This window comes from Engystomops pustulosus, chromosome 6, assembly GCF_040894005.1.
Source record: "Engystomops pustulosus chromosome 6, aEngPut4.maternal, whole genome shotgun sequence".
In the NCBI taxonomy this organism is placed as follows: Eukaryota; Metazoa; Chordata; class Amphibia; order Anura; family Leptodactylidae; genus Engystomops; species Engystomops pustulosus.
Window position 1 is genome coordinate 189124734 of NC_092416.1, and position 24424 is coordinate 189149157.

At 45.0% G+C, this 24424-nt stretch overlaps 1 protein-coding gene across 2 annotated transcripts in view; it reads right to left on the reverse strand.

The window, feature by feature from the left end:
• GAS7 (growth arrest specific 7) overlaps positions 1–24424 on the reverse strand; it is a 252855-nt gene that overhangs the window by 168602 nt on the left and 59829 nt on the right. Inside the window, exon 1 of one of the 2 annotated variants that reach the window (XM_072112780.1) lies at positions 7097–7147. The exons of the other annotated variant lie outside the window; for it this stretch is intronic. Within the exon in view, the coding sequence (XP_071968881.1) occupies positions 7097–7140 (44 nt within the window). The 5' untranslated portion in view covers positions 7141–7147. Of the gene's footprint in view, positions 1–7096; positions 7148–24424 lie in introns of those variants that run through there. 2 annotated transcript variants of the gene reach the window in all.

A 24424-nucleotide genomic window follows, 5' to 3' on the forward strand; every position in this document is an offset into this window, starting at 1 on the left:
CAGAGCACAGCAGTGTGAGGTCTGATTACACATCTCTCCAGGGACCATACATAACACTGGCTGCACAGAGCACAGAGCACAGCAGTGTGAGGTCTGATTACACATCTCCCCAGGGACAATACATAACACTGGCTGCAGAGAGCACAGAGCACAGCAGTGTGAGGTCTGATTACACATCTCTCCAGGGACAATACATAACACTGACTGCAGAGAGCACAGAGCACAGCAGTGTGAGGTCTGATTACACATCTCTCCAGGGACAATACATAACACTGACTGCAGAGAGCACAGAGCACAGCAGTGTGAGGTCTGATTACACATCTCTCCAGGGACATCACATAACACTGGCTGCAGAGAGCACAGAGCACAGCAGTGTGAGGTCTGATTACACATCTCTCCAGGGACAATACATAACACTGGCTGCAGAGAGCACAGAGCACAGCAGTGTGAGGTCTGATTACACATCTCTCCAGGGACAATACATAACACTGGCTGCAGAGAGCACAGAGCACAGCAGTGTGAGGTCTGATTACACATCTCTCCAGGGACAATACATAACACTGGCTGCAGAGAGCACAGAGCGCAGCAGTGTGAGGTCTGATTACACATCTCTCCAGGGACCATACATAACACTGGCTGCACAGAGCACAGAGCACAGCAGTGTGAGGTCTGATTACACATCTCCCCAGGGACAATACATAACACTGGCTGCAGAGAGCACAGAGCACAGCAGTGTGAGGTCTGATTACACATCTCTCCAGGGACAATACATAACACTGACTGCAGAGAGCACAGAGCACAGCAGTGTGAGGTCTGATTACACATCTCTCCAGGGACAATACATAACACTGACTGCAGAGAGCACAGAGCACAGCAGTGTGAGGTCTGATTACACATCTCTCCAGGGACATCACATAACACTGGCTGCAGAGAGCACAGAGCACAGCAGTGTGAGGTCTGATTACACATCTCTCCAGGGACAATACATAACACTGGCTGCAGAGAGCACAGAGCACAGCAGTGTGAGGTCTGATTACACATCTCTCCAGGGACAATACATAACACTGGCTGCAGAGAGCACAGAGCACAGCAGTGTGAGGTCTGATTACACATCTCTCCAGGGACTATACATAACACTGGCTGCAGAGAGCACAGAGCACAGCAGTGTGAGGTCTGATTACACATCTCTCCAGGGACCATACATAACACTGGCTGCAGAGAGCACAGAGCACAGCAGTGTGAGGTCTGATTACACATCTCTCCAGGGACAATACATAACACTGGCTGCAGAGAGCACAGAGCACAGCAGTGTGAGGTCTGATTACACATCTCTCCAGGTACATCACATAACACTGGCTGCAGAGTGCACAGAGCACAGCAGTGTGAGGTCTGATTACACATCTCTCCAGGGACAATACATAACACTGGCTGCAGAGAGCACAGAGCACAGCAGTGTGAGGTCTGATTACACATCTCTCCAGGGACAATACATAACACTGGCTGCAGAGAGCACAGAGCACAGCAGTGTGAGGTCTGATTACACATCTCTCCAGGGACAATACATAACACTGGCTGCAGAGAGCACAGAGCACAGCAGTGTGAGGTCTGATTACACATCTCTCCGGGGATAATACATAACACTGGCTGCAGAGAGCACAGAGCACAGCAGTGTGAGGTCTGATTACACATCTCTATAGGGGCAATACATAACACTGGCTGCAGAGAGCACAGAGCACAGCAGTGTGAGGTCTGATTACACATCTCTCCAGGGACAATACATAACACTGGCTGCAGAGAGCACAGAGCACAGCAGTGTGAGGTCTGATTACACATCTCTCCAGGGACAATACATAACACTGGCTGCAGAGAGCACAGAGCACAGCAGTGTGAGGTCTAATTACACATCTCTATAGGGGCAATACATAACACTGGCTGCAGAGATCACAGAGCACAGCAGTGTGAGGTCTTGTTACACATCTCTCCAGGGACTATACATAACACTGGCTGCAGAGAGCACAGAGCACAGCAGTGTGAGGTCTGATTACACATCTCTATAGGGGCAATACATAACACTGGCTGCAGAGAGCACAGAGCACAGCAGTGTGAGGTCTGATTACACATCTCTCCAGGGACAATACATAACACTGGCTGCAGAGAGCACAGAGCACAGCAGTGTGAGGTCTGATTACACATCTCTCCAGGGACAATACATAACACTGGCTGCAGGGAGCACAGAGCACAGCAGTGTGAGGTCTGATTACACATCTCTCCAGGGACAATACATAACACTGGCTGCAGAGTGCACAGAGCACAGCAGTGTGAGGTATGATTACACATCTCTCCAGGGACAATACATAACACTGGCTGCAGAGAGCACAGAGCACAGCAGTGTGAGGTCTGATTACACATCTCTCCAGGGACAATACATAACACTGGCTGCCGAAAGCACAGAGCACAGCAGTGTGAGGTCTGATTACACATCTCTCCAGGGACTATACATAACACTGGCTGCAGAGAGCACAGAGCACAGCAGTGTGAGGTCTGATTACACATCTCTCCAGGGACTATACATAACACTGGTTGCAGAGAGCACAGAGCACAGCAGTGTGAGGTCTGATTACACATCTCTCCAGGGACAATACATAACACTGGCTGCAGAGAGCACAGAGCACAGCAGTGTGAGGTCTGATTACACATCTCTATAGGGGCAATACATAACACTGGCTGCAGAGAGCACAGAGCACAGCAGTGTGAGGTCTGATTACACATCTCTCCAGGGACTATACATAACACTGGCTGCAGAGAGCACAGAGCACAGCAGTGTGAGGTCTGATTACACATCTCTATAGGGGCAATACATAACACTGGCTGCAGAGAGCACAGAGCACAGCAGTGTGAGGTCTGATTACACATCTCTCCAGGTACAATACATAACACTGACTGCACAGAGCACAGCAGTGTGAGGTCTGATTACACATCTCTCCAGGGACAGTACATAACATTGGCTGCAGAGAGCACAGAGCACAGCAGTGTGAGGTCTGATTACACATCTCTCCAGGGATAATACATAACACTGGCTGCAGAGAGCACAGAGCACAGCAGTGTGAGGTCTGATTACACATCTCTCCAGGCACAGTACATAACACTGGCTGCAGAGAACACAGAGAACAGCAGTGTGAGGTCTGATTACACATCTCTCCGGGGACAATACATAACACTGGCTGCAGAGAGCACAGAGCACAGCAGTGTGAGGTCTGATTACACATCTCTCCGGGGACAATACATAACACTGGCTGCAGAGAGCACAGAGCACAGCAGTGTGAGGTCTGATTACACATCTCTCCAGGGACAATACATAACACTGGCTGCAGAGAGCACAGAGCACAGCAGTGTGAGGTCTGATCACACATCTCTCCAGGGACAATACAGAACACTGGCTGCAGAGAGCACAGAGCACAGCAGTGTGAGGTCTGATCACACATCTCTCCAGGGACAATACATAACACTGGCTGCAGAGAGCACAGAGCACAGCAGTGTGAGGTCTGATTACACATCTCTCCAGGGACAGTACATAACACTGGCTGCAGAGAGCACAGAGCACAGCAGTGTGAGGTCTGATTACACATCTCTCCAGTGACAGTACATAACACTGGCTGCAGAGAGCACAGAGCACAGCAGTGTGAGGTCTGATTACACATCTCTATAGGGGCAATACATAACACTGGCTGCAGAGAGCACAGAGCACAGCAGTGTGAGGTCTGATTACACATCTCTCCAGGTACAATACATAACACTGACTGCACAGAGCACAGCAGTGTGAGGTCTGATTACACATCTCTCCAGGGACAGTACATAACATTGGCTGCAGAGAGCACAGAGCACAGCAGTGTGAGGTCTGATTACACATCTCTCCAGGGATAATACATAACACTGGCTGCAGAGAGCACAGAGCACAGCAGTGTGAGGTCTGATTACACATCTCTCCAGGCACAGTACATAACACTGGCTGCAGAGAACACAGAGAACAGCAGTGTGAGGTCTGATTACACATCTCTCCGGGGACAATACATAACACTGGCTGCAGAGAGCACAGAGCACAGCAGTGTGAGGTCTGATTACACATCTCTCCGGGGACAATACATAACACTGGCTGCAGAGAGCACAGAGCACAGCAGTGTGAGGTCTGATTACACATCTCTCCAGGGACAATACATAACACTGGCTGCAGAGAGCACAGAGCACAGCAGTGTGAGGTCTGATTACACATCTCTCCAGGGACAATACAGAACACTGGCTGCAGAGAGCACAGAGCACAGCAGTGTGAGGTCTGATCACACATCTCTCCAGGGACAATACATAACACTGGCTGCAGAGAGCACAGAGCACAGCAGTGTGAGGTCTGATTACACATCTCTCCAGGGACAGTACATAACACTGGCTGCAGAGAGCACAGAGCACAGCAGTGTGAGGTCTGATTACACATCTCTCCAGTGACAGTACATAACACTGGCTGCAGAGAGCACAGAGCACAGCAGTGTGAGGTCTGATTACACATCTCTCCAGGGACAATACATAACACTGGCTGCAGAGAGCACAGAGCACAGCAGTGTGAGGTCTGATTACACATCTCTCCAGGGACAATACATAACACTGGCTGCAGAGAGCACATAGCACAGCAGTGTGAGGTCTGATTACACATCTCTCCAGGGACAGTACATAACACTGGCTGCAGAGAGCACAGAGCACAGCAGTGTGAGGTCTGATTACACATCTCTATAGGGGCAATACATAACACTGGCTGCAGAGAGCACAGCAGTGTGAGGTCTGATTACACATCTCTCCAGGGATAATACATAACACTGGCTGCAGAGAGCACAGAGCGCAGCAGTGTGAGGTCTGATTACACATCTCTCCAGGGACAATACATAACAGCGGCTGCAGAGAGCACAGAGCGCAGCAGTGTGAGGTCTGATTACACATCTCTCCAGGCACAGTACATAACACTGGCTGCAGAGAGCACAGAGCACAGCAGTGTGAGGTATGATTACACATCTCTCCAGGGACAATACATAACACTGGCTGCAGAGAGCACAGAGCACAGCAGTGTGAGGTCTGATTACACATCTCTCCAGGGACAGTACATAACACTGGCTGCAGAGAGCACAGATCACAGCAGTGTGAGGTCTGATTACACATCTCTCCAGGGACAATACATAACACTGGCTGCAGAGAGCACAGAGCACAGCAGTGTGAGGTCTGATTACACATCTCTCCAGGGACAATACATAGCACTGGCTGCAGAGAGCACAGAGCACAGCAGTGTGAGGTCTGATTACACATCTCTCCAGGGACATTGCATAACACTGGCTGCAGGGAGCACAGCAGTGTGAGGTCTGATTACACATCTCTCCAGGGACAATACATAGCACTGGCTGCAGAGAGCACAGAGCACAGCAGTGTGAGGTCTGATTACACATCTCTCCAGGGACAATACATAGCACTGGCTGCAGAGAGCACAGAGCACAGCAGTGTGAGGTCTGATTACACATCTCTCCAGGGACAATACATAACACTGGCTGCAGAGAGCACAGAGCACAGCAGTGTGAGGTCTGATTACACATCTCTCCAGGGACAATACATAACACTGGCTGCAGAGAGCACAGAGCACAGCAGTGTGAGGTCTGATTACACATCTCTCCAGGGACAATACATAACACTGGCTGCAGAGAGCACAGAGCACAGCAGTGTGAGGTCTGATCACACATCTCTCCAGGGACAATACATAACACTGGCTGCAGAGAGCACAGAGCACAGCAGTGTGAGGTCTGATTACACATCTCTCCAGGGACAATACATAACACAGGCTGCAGAGAGCACAGAGCACAGTAGTGTGAGGTCTGATTACACATATCTCCAGGGACAATACATAATACTGGCTGCAGAGAGCACAGAGCACAGCAGTGTGAGGTCTGATTACACATCTCTCCAGGGACAATACATAACACTGGCTGCAGAGAGCACAGAGCACAGCAGTGTGAGGTCTGATTACACATCTCTCCAGGGACAGTACATAACACTGGCTGCAGAGAGCACAGAGCACAGCAGTGTGAGGTATGATTACAAATCTCTCCAGGGACAATACATAACACTGGCTGCAGAGAGCACAGAGCACAGCAGTGTGAGGCCCCCAGTGCACTTGGAAAAGCTACAATCCTGGACTATTAATCCATTTATCACAGTCCTGCTTCTAATACAATATACACAATGGACTGATTACACGTCTCTCCATGGACAACACATTACACTGGCTGCAGTCTGTATGATCACACCTGCTGACAGGTTCCCTTCAATCATCTGTCCACAGCATGAAGCCCTGAGCCCTCTACTCTTAAATAAACATTTGATAGATGCGAGATCAGCAGCACTGACAGAGTCATGTCACATCATGGCCACTAGGTGGCAGCGGTGTTCTGTGTACTTACCTCTGGCTTTTCTGTGTGACCTGGTGCAGGGGTTTGGGGTCAGTTTTGCGCCGTATCCCGGCCAGTGAGAAATGCCTCATGTTTGAGACACTGAGGACGGAGCCATCACTGACAGGAGAACAATCCTGAGACTCAAATGTAAAATAAAGTTGGAAATACAGACAGTGCGGGTCATGTGGGGTTTTTTTTTTTGGGGGGGGGGGGGTTATTTGCGCTGTTTGGAAAGGTTTACAACTCTACATTGCTTTCCTTTACATATCAGGGATCTTGATGCATTATTAAGTACTAACGCCCGGTCTCCATTATCTGGTGCATGTACAAGATACAAAGACCTTCTATCAGTAACAGAAAACTGGTGCAGACACTTTATAGCATGATACATAGACCTTATACTGCAGCAGATCCGTCACAGTGTCTGGTGCTGGATGACGGGACAAGACTTTACAGGTTTGGGGGTGTTAGGCCTCTTCCCTCTTACAGAGGCCAAGATCTCAGAAAGCTGCCTTTATCTGCCCCATTAATGTGTGTTTATTAAAAAACATTTATACTTATTAAATAACAAAAAATTTCCAGGTCATTATATAAACAGTGAGTGATGTCAGAGGGTCACTTACCCCACAGCCTCATCAGTTCCTGCATCTCTGATTTTACTCCCCATCTGCAGAGATCCTAAAAAGAAGATTTTTCTATTTAGAGCTGTGTGAGGGCTTATCTGAGGTACATAAATACTGCACCAGAACCAAGCTCAGTAATTGTACACATACCATAATCACTGCACAAATACAGCACCAGAGCCAAACTTAGTATATAAATACCACACCAAAACCAAGCTCAGTGTATAAATACCACAGCAAAACCGAGCTCAGTGTATAAATACCACAGCAAAACCAAGCTCAGTGTATAATTACCACAGCAAAACCGAGCTCAGTGTATAAATACCACAGCAAAACCAAGCTCAGTGTATAAATACCACAGCAAAACCAAGCTCAGTGTATAAATACCACAGCAAAACCAAGCTCAGTGTAAAAATACCACACCAAAACCAAGCTCAGTGTATACATACCACAGCAAAACCAAGCTCAGTGTATAAATACCACAGTAAAACCAAGCTCAGTGTATAAATACCACAGCAAAACCAAGCTCAGTGTATAAATACCACAGCAAAACCAAGCTCAGTGTAAAAATACCACACCAAAACCAAGCTCAGTGTACAAATACCACACCAAAACCGAGCTCAGTGTATAAATACCACACCAAAACCAAGCTCAGTGTATAAATACCACACCAAAACCAAGCTCAGTGTAAAAATACCACACCAAAACCAAGCTCAGTGTGTAAATACCACACCAAAACCAAGCTCAGTGTATAAATACCACACCAAAACCAAGCTCAGTGTATAAATACCACACCAAAACCAAGCTCACTGTATGAATACCACACCAAAACCAAGCTCAGTGTACAAATACCACACCAAAACCAAGCTCAGTGTACAAATACCACACCAAAACCAAGCTGAGTGTGTAAATACCACACCAAAACCAAGCTCAGTGTATAAATACCACTCCAAAACCAAGCTCAGTGTATAAATACCACACCAAAACCAAGCTCAGTGTATAAATACCACAACAAAACCAAGCTCAGTGTATAAATACCACACCAAAACCAAGCTCAGTGTATAAATACCACACCAAAACCAAGCTCACTGTATGAATACCACACCAAAACCAAGCTCAGTGTACAAATACCACACCAAAACCGAGCTCAGTGTATAAATACCACACCAAAACCAAGCTCAGTGTATAAATACCACACCAAAACCAAGCTCAGTGTATAAATACCACACCAAAACCAAGCTCAGTGTGTAAATACCACACCAAAACCAAGCTCAGTGTATAAATACCACACCAAAACCAAGCTCAGTGTATAAATACCACACCAAAACCAAGCTCACTGTATGAATACCACACCAAAACCAAGCTCAGTGTACAAATACCACACCAAAACCAAGCTGAGTGTGTAAATACCACACCAAAACCAAGCTCAGTGTATAAATACCACTCCAAAACCAAGCTCAGTGTATAAATACCACACCAAAACCAAGCTCAGTGTATAAATACCACACCAAAACCAAGCTCAGTGTATAAATACCACACCAAAACCAAGCTCAGTGTGTAAATACCACACCAAAACCAAGCTCATTGTGTAAATACCACACCAAAACCAAGCTAATTGTGTAAATACCACAGCAAAACCAAGCTCAGTGTATAAATACCCCACCAAAACCAAGCTCAGTGTATAAATACCACAGCAAAACCAAGCTCAGTATATAAATACCACACCAAAACCGAGCTTAGTGTATAAATACCACACCAAAACCGAGCTCAGTGTATTAATACCACACCAAAACCGAGCTTAGTGTATAAATACCACACCAAAACCAAGCTCAGTGTATAAATACCACACCAAAACCAAGCTCAGTGTATAAATACCACACCAAAACCAAGCTCAGTATATAAATACCACACCAAAACCCAGCTCAGTGTATAAATACCACACCAAAACAGAGCTCAGTGTATAAATACCCCACCAAAACCGAGCTCAGTGTATAAATACCCCACCAAAACCAAGCTCAGTGTATAAATACCCCACCAAAACCAAGCTCAGTGTATAAATACCACACCAAAACCAAGCTCAGTGTATAAATACCACACCAAAACCAAGCTCAGTGTATAAATACCACACCAAAACCAAGCTCAGTGTATAAATACCACACCAAAACCAAGCTCAGTGTATAAATACCACACCAAAACCAAGCTCAGTGTATAAATACCACACCAAAACCAAGCTCAGTGTATAAATACCACACCAAAACCAAGCTCAGTGTATAAATACCACACCAAAACCAAGCTCAGTGTATAAATACCCCACCAAAGCCAAGCTCAGTGTATAAATACCCCACCAAAACCAAGCTCAGTGTATAACTACCCCACCAAAACCAAGCTCAGTGTATAACTACCCCACCAAAACCAAGCTCAGTGTGTAAATACCACACCAAAACCAAGCTCAGTGTATAAATACCACACCAAAACCAAGCTCAGTGTATAAATACCACACCAAAACCAAGCTCACTGTATGAATACCACACCAAAACCAAGCTCAGTGTACAAATACCACACCAAAACCAAGCTGAGTGTGTAAATACCACACCAAAACCAAGCTCAGTGTATAAATACCACTCCAAAACCAAGCTCAGTGTATAAATAGCACACCAAAACCAAGCTCAGTGTATAAATACCACAGCAACACCAAGCTCAGTGTATAAATACCACACCAAAACCAAGCTCAGTGTGTAAATACCACACCAAAACCAAGCTCATTGTGTAAATACCACACCAAAACCAAGCTCATTGTGTAAATACCACACCAAAACCAAGCTCAGTGTATAAATACCACACCAAAACCAAGCTCAGTGTATAAATACCACAGCAAAACCAAGCTCAGTATATAAATACCACACCAAAACCGAGCTTAGTGTATAAATACCACACCAAAACCGAGCTCAGTGTATTAATACCACACCAAAACCAAGCTCAGTGTATAAATACCACAGCAAAACCAAGCTCAGTGTATAAATACCACACCAAAACCGAGCTTAGTGTATAAATACCACACCAAAACCAAGCTCAGTGTATAAATACCACACCAAAACCAAGCTCAGTGTATAAATACCACACCAAAACCAAGCTCAGTGTATAAATACCACATCAAAACCAAGCTCAGTGTATAAATACCACACCAAAACCGAGCTCAGTGTATAAATACCCCACCAAAACCAAGCTCAGTGTATAAATACCCCACCAAAACCAAGCTCAGTGTATAAATACCCCACCAAAACCAAGCTCAGTGTATAAATACCACACCAAAACCAAGCTCAGTGTATAAATACCACACCAAAACCAAGCTCAGTGTATAAATACCCCACCAAAGCCAAGCTCAGTGTATAAATACCCCACCAAAACCAAGCTCAGTGTATAACTACCCCACCAAAACCAAGCTCAGTGTATAACTACCCCACCAAAACCAAGCTCAGTGTATAAATACCACACCAAAACCGAGCTCAGTGTATAAATACCACAGCAAAACCGAGCTCAGTGTATAAATACCACATCAAAACCGAGCTCAGTATATAAATACCACAGCAAAACCAAGCTCAGTGTATAAATACCACAGCAAAACCAAGCTCAGTATATAAATACCACACAAAAACCAAGCTCAGTGTATAAATACCACACCAAAACCAAGCTCCGTGTACAAATGCCACATCAAAACCAAGCTCAGTGTATAAATACCACACCAAAACCAAACTCAGTGTATAACTACCACATCAAAACCAAGCTCAGTGTATAAATACCCCACCAAAACCAAGCTCAGTGTATAAATACCACACCAAAACCAAGCTCAGTGTATAAATACCCCACCAAAACCAAGCTCAGTGTATAAATACCCCACCAAAACCAAGCTCAGTGTATAAATACCCCACCAAAACCAAGCTCAGTGTATAACTACCCCACCAAAACCAAGCTCAGTGTATAACTACCCCACCAAAACCGAGCTCAGTGTATAAATACCACAGCAAAACCGAGCTCAGTGTATAAATACCACATCAAAACCCAGCTCAGTGTATAAATACCACACCAAAACCAAGCTCAGTGTACAAATACCACACCAAAACCAAGCTCAGTGTATAAATACCACACCAAAACCAAGCTCAGTGTATAAATACCCCACCAAAACCGAGCTCAGTGTATTAACACCACACCAAAACCAAGCTCAGTGTATAAATACCACACCAAAACCAAGCTCAGTGTATAAATACCCCACCAAAACCCAGCTCAGTGTATAAATACCACAGCAAAACCAAGCTCAGTATATAAATACCACACAAAAACCAAGCTCAGTGTATAAATACCACACCAAAACCAAGCTCCGTGTACAAATGCCACATCAAAACCAAGTTCAGTGTATAAATACCACACCAAAACCAAGCTCAGTGTATAAATACCACACCAAAACCAAGCTCAGTGTATAAATACCACACCAAAACCAAGCTCAGTGTATAAATACCACACCAAAACCGAGCTCAGTGTATAAATACCACACCAAAACCAAGCTCAGTGTACAAATACCACACCAAAACCGATCTCAGTGTGTAAATACCACACCAAAATCAAGCTCAGTGTATAAAATACAGCTCCAGAACCAAGCTCAGTAATTATACATATACTATAAACACTGCACAAATACAGCACCAGAGCCAAACTTAGTATATAAATATCACACCAAAACTTAGTTCAGTGTATAAATACCAAACCATAACCAAGCTCAGTGTATACATATCACAGAAAAACCAAGCTCAGTGTATACATACCACACCAAAACTAAGCTCAGTGTATAAAATACAGCTCCAGAACCAAGCTCATACCATAAATACTGTGCAGGAACTAGGACCAGGGACCAAGCTCATGTATATAAATATATTTATAAAGCAGCAGACCTGAACTCACTGCACAAGTACAGCACCAGAGCCAAGATAAGTAAAAACAGGTTCAGTATTACAATTACAGCACCAGAACCAAGCTCATACCATAAGTACTGTACAGGAACTAGGCCCAGTGTAGAACACAGAACCAGAGCCAAGTTTAGTACATAAACACACAACATACCTCAGTATATAAATACAGCACCACATCTGAATTCATTAGACAAATACAACACCAAAAACAAGCAGTGTATACAAACATAGTGCCAAAACAAGTTCAGTACGATAAATACAGCACCAGAACCAAACTCAGCAAATCAATACAGCACTAGACCTGAGCTCACTTAAAAAAAAACAAAAAAAAAAACACCATAGCGATGCTCACTATATAAAATACTGCGCCAGAAATAAGCTCATACCATAAAGACTGTACAGGAACCAAGCCCGGTAAATAAAAACAGCACCAGAATCAAGGTCTGTATATTAATACTGTACCTGAATTAAGCTCCATACATAAAATGTATCACATAAATACATTGCCAGAAAAACCTTGAATCACTGTAGCGCACACCCTTGGCAAGGTATAAAATAAAGAGAAGGCTTAAACAATCCCATAAAGTGACAATACATGGGTTATAAAGAGACTTTCACAGCATCATCACCCTCCAGACTGTACACGAGGATCCATGACTGCAGTCAGTACACGAGGATGCAGCCCATAATAATGGATCACTCCTGACATGTCTGTATCAGTATACCAGCCATTAGACATCGTGCCCCCACTGTAACCAATAAAGTAACAGTGCCTCAACAGTAGCCAATACAGTAACATGTCCTCACAGTAGCCAATACAGTAACATGTCCTCACAGTAGCCAAAACAGTAATATGTCCTCGCAGTAGCCAATACAGTAATATGTCCTCACAGTAGCCAATACAGTAACATGTCCTCACAGTAGCCAATACAGTAACATGTCCTCACAGTAGCCAATACAGTAACATGTCCTCACAGTAGCCAATACAGTAACATGTCCTCACAGTAGCCAATACAGTAACATGTACTCGCAGTAGCCAATACAGTAATATGTCCTCACAGTAGCCAATACAGTAATATGTCCTCACAGTAGCCAATATAGTCACAGTGCCCCCCACAATAGCCAATATAGTCACAGTGCCCCACAGTAGCCAATATAGTTACAGTGCCCCCCACAATAGCCAATATAGTCACAGTGCCCCACAGTAGCCAATATAGTAACAGTGCCCCCACTGTAGCCAATATAGTAGCAGTGCCCCCACTGTAGCCAATATAGTAACAGTGCCCCACAGTAGCCAATATAGTAGCAGCGCCCCACAGTAGCCAATATAGTAGCAGTATCCCCACAGTAGCCAATATAGTTACAGTGCCCCCCACAATAGCCAATATAGTAACAGTGTCTCCACAGTAGCCAATATAGTCACAGTGCCCCCCACAATAGCCAATATAGTCACAGTGCCCCACAGTAGCCAATATAGTTACAGTGCCCCCCACAATAGCCAATATAGTCACAGTGCCCCACAGTAGCCAATATAGTAACAGTGCCCCCACTGTAGCCAATATAGTAGCAGTGCCCCCACAGTAGCCAATATAGTAACAGTGCCCCACAGTAGCCAATATAGTAGCAGCGCCCCACAGTAGCCAATATAGTAGCAGTATCCCCACAGTAGCCAATATAGTAGCAGTGCCCCCACAGTAGCCAATATAGTAGCAGTGCCCCCACTGTAGCCAATATAGTAACAGTGCCCCCACTGTAGCCAATATGGTAACAGTGCCCTCACTGTAGCCAATATGGTAACAGTGCCCCCACTGTAGCCAATATGGTAACAGTAACTCCACTGTAACCAATATAGTAGTGCCCCCATAGTGGCCAATATAGCTACATGTCTCCACAGAAGCCAATATATTAGCAGTGCCCCCACTGTAGCCAGTATAGTAACAGTGCCCCCAATGTAGAAAGTATAGTAACAGTGCCCCCACTGTAGCCAGTATATTAACAGTGCCCCCACTGTAGCCAGTATAGTAACAGTGCCCCCACTGTAGCCAGTATGGTAACAGTGCCCCCACTGTTGCCAATATGGTAACAGTGCCCCCACTGTAGCCAATATGGTAACAGTGCCCCCACTGTAGCCAATATAGTAGCAGTGCCCCACAGTAGCCAATATAGTAATAGTGCCCCACAGTAGCCAATATAGTAACAGTGCCCCCACTGTAGCAAATATAGTAGCAGTGCCCCCACAGTAGCCAATATAGTAGCAGTGCCCCCACTGTAGCCAATATGGTAACAGTGCCCCCACTGTAGCCAATATAGTAACAGTGCCCCCACTGCAGCCAATATAGTAACAGTGATCCCACTGTAGCCATTATGGTAACAGTGCCCCCACTGTAACCAACATAGTAACATTGCCCCCATAGTAGCCAATATAGCTATATGTCTCCACAGTAGCCAATATAGTAACAGTGCCCCACACTGTAACCAAGAGAGTAACTGTGTCCCCATTGTATCAAATATAGTAACAGTGCCCCCACTGTAGCCAATATAGTAGCAGCGCCCCACCGTAGCCAATATAGTTACAGTGCCCCCCACAATAGCCAATATAGTAGCAGTGCCCCACAGTAGCCAATATAGTCACAGTGCCCCCCACAATAGCCAATATAGTAGCAGTGCCCCACAGTAGCCAATATAGTCACAGTGCCCCCACAATAGCCAATATAGTAGCAGTGCCCCCACTGTAACCAATATAGTAACAGTGCCCCCACTGTAACCAATATAGTAACAGTGCCCCCACAGTAGCCAATATGGTAACAGTGCCCACACTGTAGCCAATATATTTACAGTGCCCCCACTATAACCAATATAGTAACAGTGCCCACACTGTAGCCAATATATTTACAGTGCCCCCACTATAACCAATATAGTAACAGTGCCCCCACTGTAGCCAATATAGTAACAGTGCCCACACTGTAGCCAATATAGTAGCAGTGCCCCCACTGTAGCCAATATAGTAACAGTGCCCCCACTGTAGCCAATATGGTAACAGTGCCCTCACTGTAGCCAATATGGTAACAGTGCCCCCACTGTAGCCAATATGGTAACAGTAACTCCACTGTAACCAATATAGTAGTGCCCCCATAGTGGCCAATATAGCTACATGTCTCCACAGAAGCCAATATATTAGCAGTGCCCCCACTGTAGCCAGTATAGTAACAGTGCCCCCAATGTAGAAAGTATAGTAACAGTGCCCCCACTGTAGCCAGTATATTAACAGTGCCCCCACTGTAACCAGTATAGTAACAGTGCCCCCACTGTAGCCAGTATGGTAACAGTGCCCCCACTGTAGCCAATATAGTAGCAGTGCCCCACAGTAGCCAATATAGTAATAGTGCCCCACAGTAGCCAATATAGTAACAGTGCCCCCACTGTAGCCAATATAGTAGCAGTGCCCCACAGTAGCCAATATAGTAATAGTGCCCCACAGTAGCCAATATAGTAACAGTGCCCCCACTGTAGCCAATATAGTAGCAGTGCCCCCACAGTAGCCAATATAGTAGCAGTGCCCCCACTGTAGCCAATATGGTAACAGTGTCCCCACTGTAGCCAATATAGTAACAGTGCCCCCACTGCAGCCAATATAGTAACAGTGATCCCACTGTAGCCATTATGGTAACAGTGCCCCCACTGTAACCAACATAGTAACATTGCCCCCATAGTAGCCAATATAGCTATATGTCTCCACAGTAGCCAATATAGTAACAGTGCCCCACACTGTAACCAAGAGAGTAACTGTGTCCCCATTGTATCAAATATAGTAACAGTGCCCCCACTGTAGCCAATATAGTAGCAGCGCCCCACCGTAGCCAATATAGTTACAGTGCCCCCCACAATAGCCAATATAGTAGCAGTGCCCCACAGTAGCCAATATAGTCACAGTGCCCCCCACAATAGCCAATATAGTAGCAGTGCCCCACAGTAGCCAATATAGTCACAGTGCCCCCACAATAGCCAATATAGTAGCAGTGCCCCCACTGTAACCAATATAGTAACAGTGCCCCCACTGTAACCAATATAGTAACAGTGCCCCCACTGTAACCAATATAGTAACAGTGCCCCCACAGTAGCCAATATGGTAACAGTGCCCACACTGTAGCCAATATATTTACAGTGCCCCCACTATAACCAATATAGTAACAGTGCCCCCACTGTAGCCAATATAGTAACAGTGCCCACACTGTAGCCAATATAGTAACAGTGCCCACACTGTAGCCAATATATTTACAGTGCCCCTACTATAACCAATATGGTAACAGTGCCCCCACTGTAACCAAGATAGTAACTGTGCCACCACAGTAGCCAATACAGTAACAGTAAGTGATATAATAATAAATAAGTAATAGTAGCGGATTGGCATCTAGGGTTTTCTGGCAGCAACTAATAAATAGTTCTATATATTATACAATGTGAGGGAAAATGACCCTGAAATATGTTTCTTCTGCCATATGTGTGATGTTATCAGATTCCTTCCTTTTATAGTTCAAATTTTTCATTGTCCTCAAATCAGCTGCTTAAAAAGTAGCATTGTTATGACTTAAAGTCACTACCTGAAACATGTGGCTGCTAAGTAGTACTAATGGAGGTTTACACTGGAATTTTAGGAAACCGGATAACACAGAAGATCGTTACATTAAGAAATGGAGGGCGGCCTGCTCCTCATGAGGCGCTGTAACACCGATGTAACTAGGGACTGGGGCTGAAACACGCTGGTAGTTGGATACTGGAAGATAATGGAGGTCTAAACCTTTGAGGAATTTCATAGATTTTACGTGTAAACCTTTGAGCTACTGAAAGTGGACCTCTGGGCCTGCAATGGGTCAGCACCGTCTATTCTGCATAATGAAGGTTTGTGCTGGGATCTCAGCAAAGCAAATAAATAAAACTACAGGCACTTTAATGTTTGAAGGGGCGTTATCTATGTGTCTCCTCCATCCCCTTCCTGTTTCCTTCTCGTTATAAGGGGCAGGCACCATGTGCTCCTCCTTTATGGACTGCGGCACCTGAAGCAGTCCCTCCCTCGCTATGTTTGGTGTTTTTGTTTCATTTTACTGCTTTGTTTTCTATCTTTATAGCATTGAAGTCGCAGCTGGGGGTGAAAAAAACCGAAGATATGATGGATATGAGGCTTAGCTCGTCTGGCCGACTTGTCATCTGGGAGGTTTAAACCTTGAGAAATTTTATATGTTTTATATTTTTATAAGAGTTTTATAATGTTTGTTATATATTTATAACTTGAGAGTGAAGCTGTGACCGGTTGCCAGCACCCAGCCTGAGCCTCCGTGTGTGTTATTGGGAATGCTGAGCCGATGATGGGTCATTCAGTAAAGTGCCGGGAAAATGTAGTAATGTGGGTGACGTTTATGCATTTCACCAGTCTGGAGGTAACTACAGAGGTAAGTACTAGCTCCATTTTATTTACACTACACAAAAAGACCAAGACCAATAAAAATAATAAAACTGGTCCCCTGCAGCCCTCTTTTTTATTTCTTTTTAGTTTTATCTTTTTTTTTGATAATTTTTTTCCTTCTTATTTTCCACTATTTCCTTAGAACTGCCTATGACCACATGCTCCAAAGGCAGGTACTACTACTACTACCACCATATATCCTGAGGATGGTACTACTACTACTACTACTACCATATACTCCTCAGGATGGTACTACTACTACTACTACTACCACCATATATCCTCAGGATGGTACTACTACTACTACTACCAACATATATCCTGAGGATGGTACTACTACTACTACTACTACCATATACTCCTCAGCATGGTACTACTACTACTACTACTACCACCATATATCCTCAGGATGGTACTACTACTACTACTACCACCATATATCCTGAGGATGGTACTACTACTACTACTACTACCATATACTCCTCAGGATGGTACTACTACTACTACTACCACCATATATCCTGAGGATGGTACTACTACTACTACCATATACTCCTCAGGATGGTACTACTACTACTACTACCACCATATATCCTGAGGATGGTACTACTACTACTACCATATACTCCTCAGGATGGTACTACTACTACTACTACTACCACCATATATCCTGAGGATGGTACTACTACTACTACTACCATATACTTATCAGGATGGTACTACTACTACTACTACTACCACCACCATTTATCCTGAGGATGGTACTACTACCATATACTCCTCAGGATGGTACTACTACTACTACTACTACCACCATATATCCTGAGGATGGTACTACTACTACTACCACCATATGTCCTGAGGATGGTACTACTACTATTACTACTGCCATATACTCCTCAGGATGGTACTACTACTAGTACTACTACCACCATATATCCTGAGGATTGTACTACTACTACTACCATATACTCCCCAGGATGGTACTACTACTACTACCATATACTCCTCAGGATGGTACTACTACTACTACTACCACCACCATATATCCTGAGGGTGGTACTACTACTACTACTACCATATACTCCTCAGGATGGTACTACTACTACCACCATATATCCTGAGGATGGTACTACTACTACTACCATATACTCCTCAGGATGGTACTACTACTACTACTACCTCCATATATCCTGAGGATGGAACTACTACTACTACCACTATATACTCCTCAGGATGGTACTACTACTACTACTACCATATATCCTGAGGATGGTACTACTACTACTACCATATACTCCTCAGGATGGTACTACTACTACTACTACCATATATCCTGAGGATGGTACTACTACTACTACTACCACCATATACTCCTCAGGATGGTACTACTACCACTACCACCATATATCCTGAGGATGGTACTACTACTACTACCATATACTCCTCAGGATGGTACTACTACTACTACTACCATATATCCTGAGGATGGAACTACTACTACTACTACCATATACTCCTCAGCATAGTACTACTACTACTACCACCATATATCCTGAGGATGGTACTACTACCATATACTCCTCAGGATGGTACTACTACTACTACTACCACCACCATATATCCTGAGGATGGTACTACTACTACTGCTACTACCACCATATATCCTGAGGATGGTACTACTACTACTACCATATATCCTGAGGATGGTACTACTACTACTACCACCATATATCCTGAGGATGGTACTACTACCATATACTCCTCAGGATGGTACTACTACTACTACTACCACCATATATCCTGAGGATGCTACTACTACTACTACCACTATATACTCCTCAGGATGGTACTACTACTACTACTACCATATATCCTGAGGATGGTACTACTACTACTACTACCACCATATACTCCTCAGGATGGTACTACTACTACTACCACCATATATCCTGAGGATGGTACTACTACTACTACCATATACTCCTCAGGATGGTACTACTACTACTACTACCATATATCCTGAGGATGGAACTACTACTACTACTACCATATACTCCTCAGCATGGTACTACTACTACTACCACCATATATCCTGAGGATGGTACTACTACCATATACTCCTCAGGATGGCACTACTACTACTACTACCACCACCATATATCCTGAGGATGGTACTACTACTACTGCTACTACCACCATATATCCTGAGGATGGTACTACTACTACTGCTACAATATATCCTGAGGATGGTACTACTACTACTACTACCAAATGCTCCTAAGGCAGGTGAGAGCTGGAGGAATGAGTGAGAGTCTTTACCTCGGGTGAGAGCTGGAGGAATGAGTGAGAGTCTTTACCTCGGGTGAGAGCTGGAGGAATGAGTGAGAGTCTTTACCTCGGGTGAGAACTGGAAGAATGAGTGAGAGTCTTTACCTCGGGTGAGAGCTGGAGGAATGAGTGAGAGTCTTTACCTCAGGTGAGAGCTGGAGGAATGAGTGAGAGTCTTTACCTCAGGTGAGAGCTGGAGGAATGAGTGAGAGTCTTTACCTCAGCTTTATGAGGATTTGTTGTATAGTTTGCAGTTTTTGGATTTTTTAGGCACTCCCTGACTAGCGAGGATGCTCGACCGGTCACTGGAGGGTTACTGCTGTTTCGCGCAGTCATTAGCGGCTGCTACATTTGCATTCGCACCTGTTCGCTTGTGCAGTGATTTCGGGGAAACAGATGGCGGCACTTCACGTGTTTTTTTTCTTTTCCTTGGGAATTGAAGAAGAAACCTTAATTTAGCAGCGCTGAAGTGTTTGTGGGTCGGGTGACTCGAGGATTAACCACAACACTTGAGCACCGGAGCAGGATTTAAAGGACCAAAATTGTGACCCACCACTCAGGACCGAAATAGTGACACTCTAATCCACTGGTGGTCTATGAGGTCGAGCTCCTGCTGTATATGACCCCCGCTATCTGTAGTGCCGGAACGTCCAGTGTTACACCGCGGGATTAAGAGGGTCCCTGCTCCGTCGTGCTCAGGATTACTTGGATATTGAGGAATTTCCTGGAATATCCCAAGATATCAGATAAAAAAAAATGAGGGATCATTTTGGAATTTTACCATTAAGAATGTCAGACTAAAAGTAAAGTAGGAGCTCACAGCAGCACAGAGTATTTCAGGAGATTTGGTTACTGATCTTCTGCGAGGTCCCAAAATGATAATTACATAGTGGAGGAGCAAGTCCCATCAGCACAGAGTATTTCAGGAGAGGAGTGCATAACAACAATACCCACACTATGTTCCCAAATGTTTATCACTCTCAACACAAGCAACCATTCTGTGCTCCTAAAATATAAATACCACAACTCACCACACTGTGCCCCACAGTCCCCATAGAAATCATATATATACTGCCTCACACCACAACTAAGTAAACTGTGCCCCCACAAATATCATATATACCCTCACACCACAACTGACCTGACTATGCTCCTAAATATATCATATATACCCTAACACCATAACTGACCACACTGTGCCCTCACATATATCATATATACCCCTCCCACCACAACTGACCACACTGTGCCCCCACATATATCATATATACCCCTCACACCACAACTGACCACACTGTGCCCCACCTATATCATATATACCCCTCACACCATTACTGACCACTCTGTGCCCCCACATATATCATACATACCCTAACACCACAACTGACCACACTGTACCCCCACATATATCATATATACCCCTCACACCATTACTGACCACACTGTACCCCCACATATTTCATATATACCCTCACACCACTACTGACCACACTGTGCCCCCACATATATCATATATACCCCTCACACCACAACTTACCACACTGTGCCCCCACATATTTCATATATACCCTCACACCACAACTGACCACACTGTACCCCCACATATAACATATATACCCCTCACACCACAACTGACCACACTGTGTCCCCACATATATCATACATACCCCTCACACCATTACTGACCACACTGTACCCCCACATATATCATATATACCCCTCAAACCACAACTGACCACACTGTGCCCCCACATATATCATATATACCCCTCACACCACAACTGACCACACTGTGTCCCACAGTCCCCATAGAAATCATAAATATACTGCCTCACACCACAACTAAGTAAACTTTGCCCCCACATACATCATATATACCCTCACACCACAACTGACCACACTATGCTGCTAAATACACTCACCGGCCACTTTATTAGGTCCACCATGCTAGTAACGGGTTGGACCCCCTTTTGCCTTCAGAACTGCCTCAATTCTTCGTGGCATAGATACAACAAGGTGCTGGAAGCTCCTCAGAGATTTTGCTCCATAGTGACATGATGGCATCACACAGTTGCCGCAGATTTGTCGGCTGCACATCCATGATGCGAATCTCCCGTTCCACCACATCCCAAAGATGCTCTATTGGATGAGATCTGGTGACTGTGGAGCCATTTGTGTCCAGTGACCTCATTGTCATGTTCAAGAAACCAGTCTGAGATGATTCCAGCTTTATGCCATGGCGCATTATCCTGCTGAAAGTAGCCATCAGATGTTACAGGGTACATTGTGCTCATAAAGGGATGGACATGGGCAGCAACAATACTCAGGTAGGCTGTGGCGTTGTACCAAGGGGCCCAAAGACACCATGGCACCCGGTGTGGTCTTCTGCTGCTGTAGCCCATCTGCCTCAGAGTTGGACGTACTGTGCGTTCAGAGATGCTCTTCTGCCTACCTTGGTTGTAACGGGGGGCGATTTGAGTCACTGTTGCTTTTCTATCAGCTCGAACCAGTCTGCTCATTCTCCTCTAACCTCTGGCATCAACAAGGCATTTCCGCCCACAGAACTGCCGCTCACTGGATGTTTTTTCTTTTTCGGACCATTCTCTGTAAACCCTAGAGATGGTTGTGCGTTAAAATCCCAGTAGATCAGCAGTTTCTGAAATACTCAGACCAGCCCTTCTAGCACCAACAACCATGCCACATTCACAGGCCACAAATCACCTTTCTTCCCCATACTGATGCTCGGGAGAACTGCAGGAGATTGTCTTGACCATGTCTACATGCCTAAATGCACTGCCGCCATGTGATTGGCTGATTAGAAATTAAGTGTTAACGAGCAGTTGGACAGGTGTACCTAATAAAGTGGCCGGTGAGTGTATATCATATATACCCTAACACCATAACTGACCACACTGTGCCCCCACATATATCATATATACCCTAACACCATAACTGACCACACTGTACCTCCACATATATCATACATACCCCTCACACCACAACTGACCACACTGTGCCCCCACATATATCATATATACCCTCACACCACAACTGACCACACTGTGCCCCCCACATATATCATTAATACCCCTCACACCACAACTGTCCACACTGTGCCCCCACATATATCATATATACCCTCACACCACAACTGACCACACTGTACCCCCACATATATCATATATACCCCTCACACCACAACTGACCACACTGTGCCCCCACATATATCATACATACCCCTCACACCACAACTGACCACTCTGTGCCCCCACATATATCATATATACCCCTCACACCACAACTGACCACACTGTGCCCCCACATATATCATACATACCCCTCACACCACAACTGACCACACTGTGCCCCCACATATATCATACATACCCCTCACACCACAACTGACCACTCTGTGCCCCCACATATATCATATATACCCCTCACACCACAACTGACCACTCTGTGCCCCCACATATATCATATATACCCCTCACACCACAACTGACCACACTGTGCCCCCAAATATATCATATATACCCCTCACACCACAACTGACCACACTGTGCCCCACATATATCATATATACCCCTCACACCACAACTGACCACACTGTGCCCCCACATATATCATATATACCCCTCACACCACAACTGACCACACTGTGCCCCCACATATATCATATATACCCCTCACACCACAACTGACCACACTGTGCCCCCACATATATCATATATACCCCTCACACCACAACTGACCACACTGTGCCCCCACATATATCATATATACCCCTCACACCACAACTGACCACACTGTGCCCCCACATATATCATATATACCCCGCACATCACAACTGACCACACTGTGCCCCCACATATATCATATATACCCCTCACACCACAACTGACCACACTGTACCCCCACATATATCATATATACCCCTCACACCACAACTGACCACACTGTGCCCCCCACATATATCATTAATACCCCTCACACCACAACTGACCACACTGTACCCCCACATATATCATATATACCCCTCACACCACAACTGACCACACTGTACCCCCACATATATCATATATACCCCGCACATCACAACTGCCCACACTGTGCCCCCACATATATCATATATACCCCGCACATCACAACTGACCACACTGTGCCCCCACATATATCATATATACCCCTCACACCACAACTGACCACACTGTACCCCCACATATATCATATATATCCCTCACACCACAACTGACCACACTGTGCCCCCACATATATCATATATACCCCTCACACCACAACTGACCACACTGTACCCCCACATATATCATATATACCCCTCACACCACAACTGACCACTCTGTACCCCCACATATCATATATACCCCTCACACCACAACTGACCACACTGTACCCCCCACATATATCACATATATGCCTCACACCACAACTGACCACACTGTGCTCCCACATATATCATATATACCCCTCACACCACAACTGACCACACTGTGCCCCCACATATCATATATACCCCTCACACCACAACTGTCCACACTGTGCTCCCACATATATCAAATA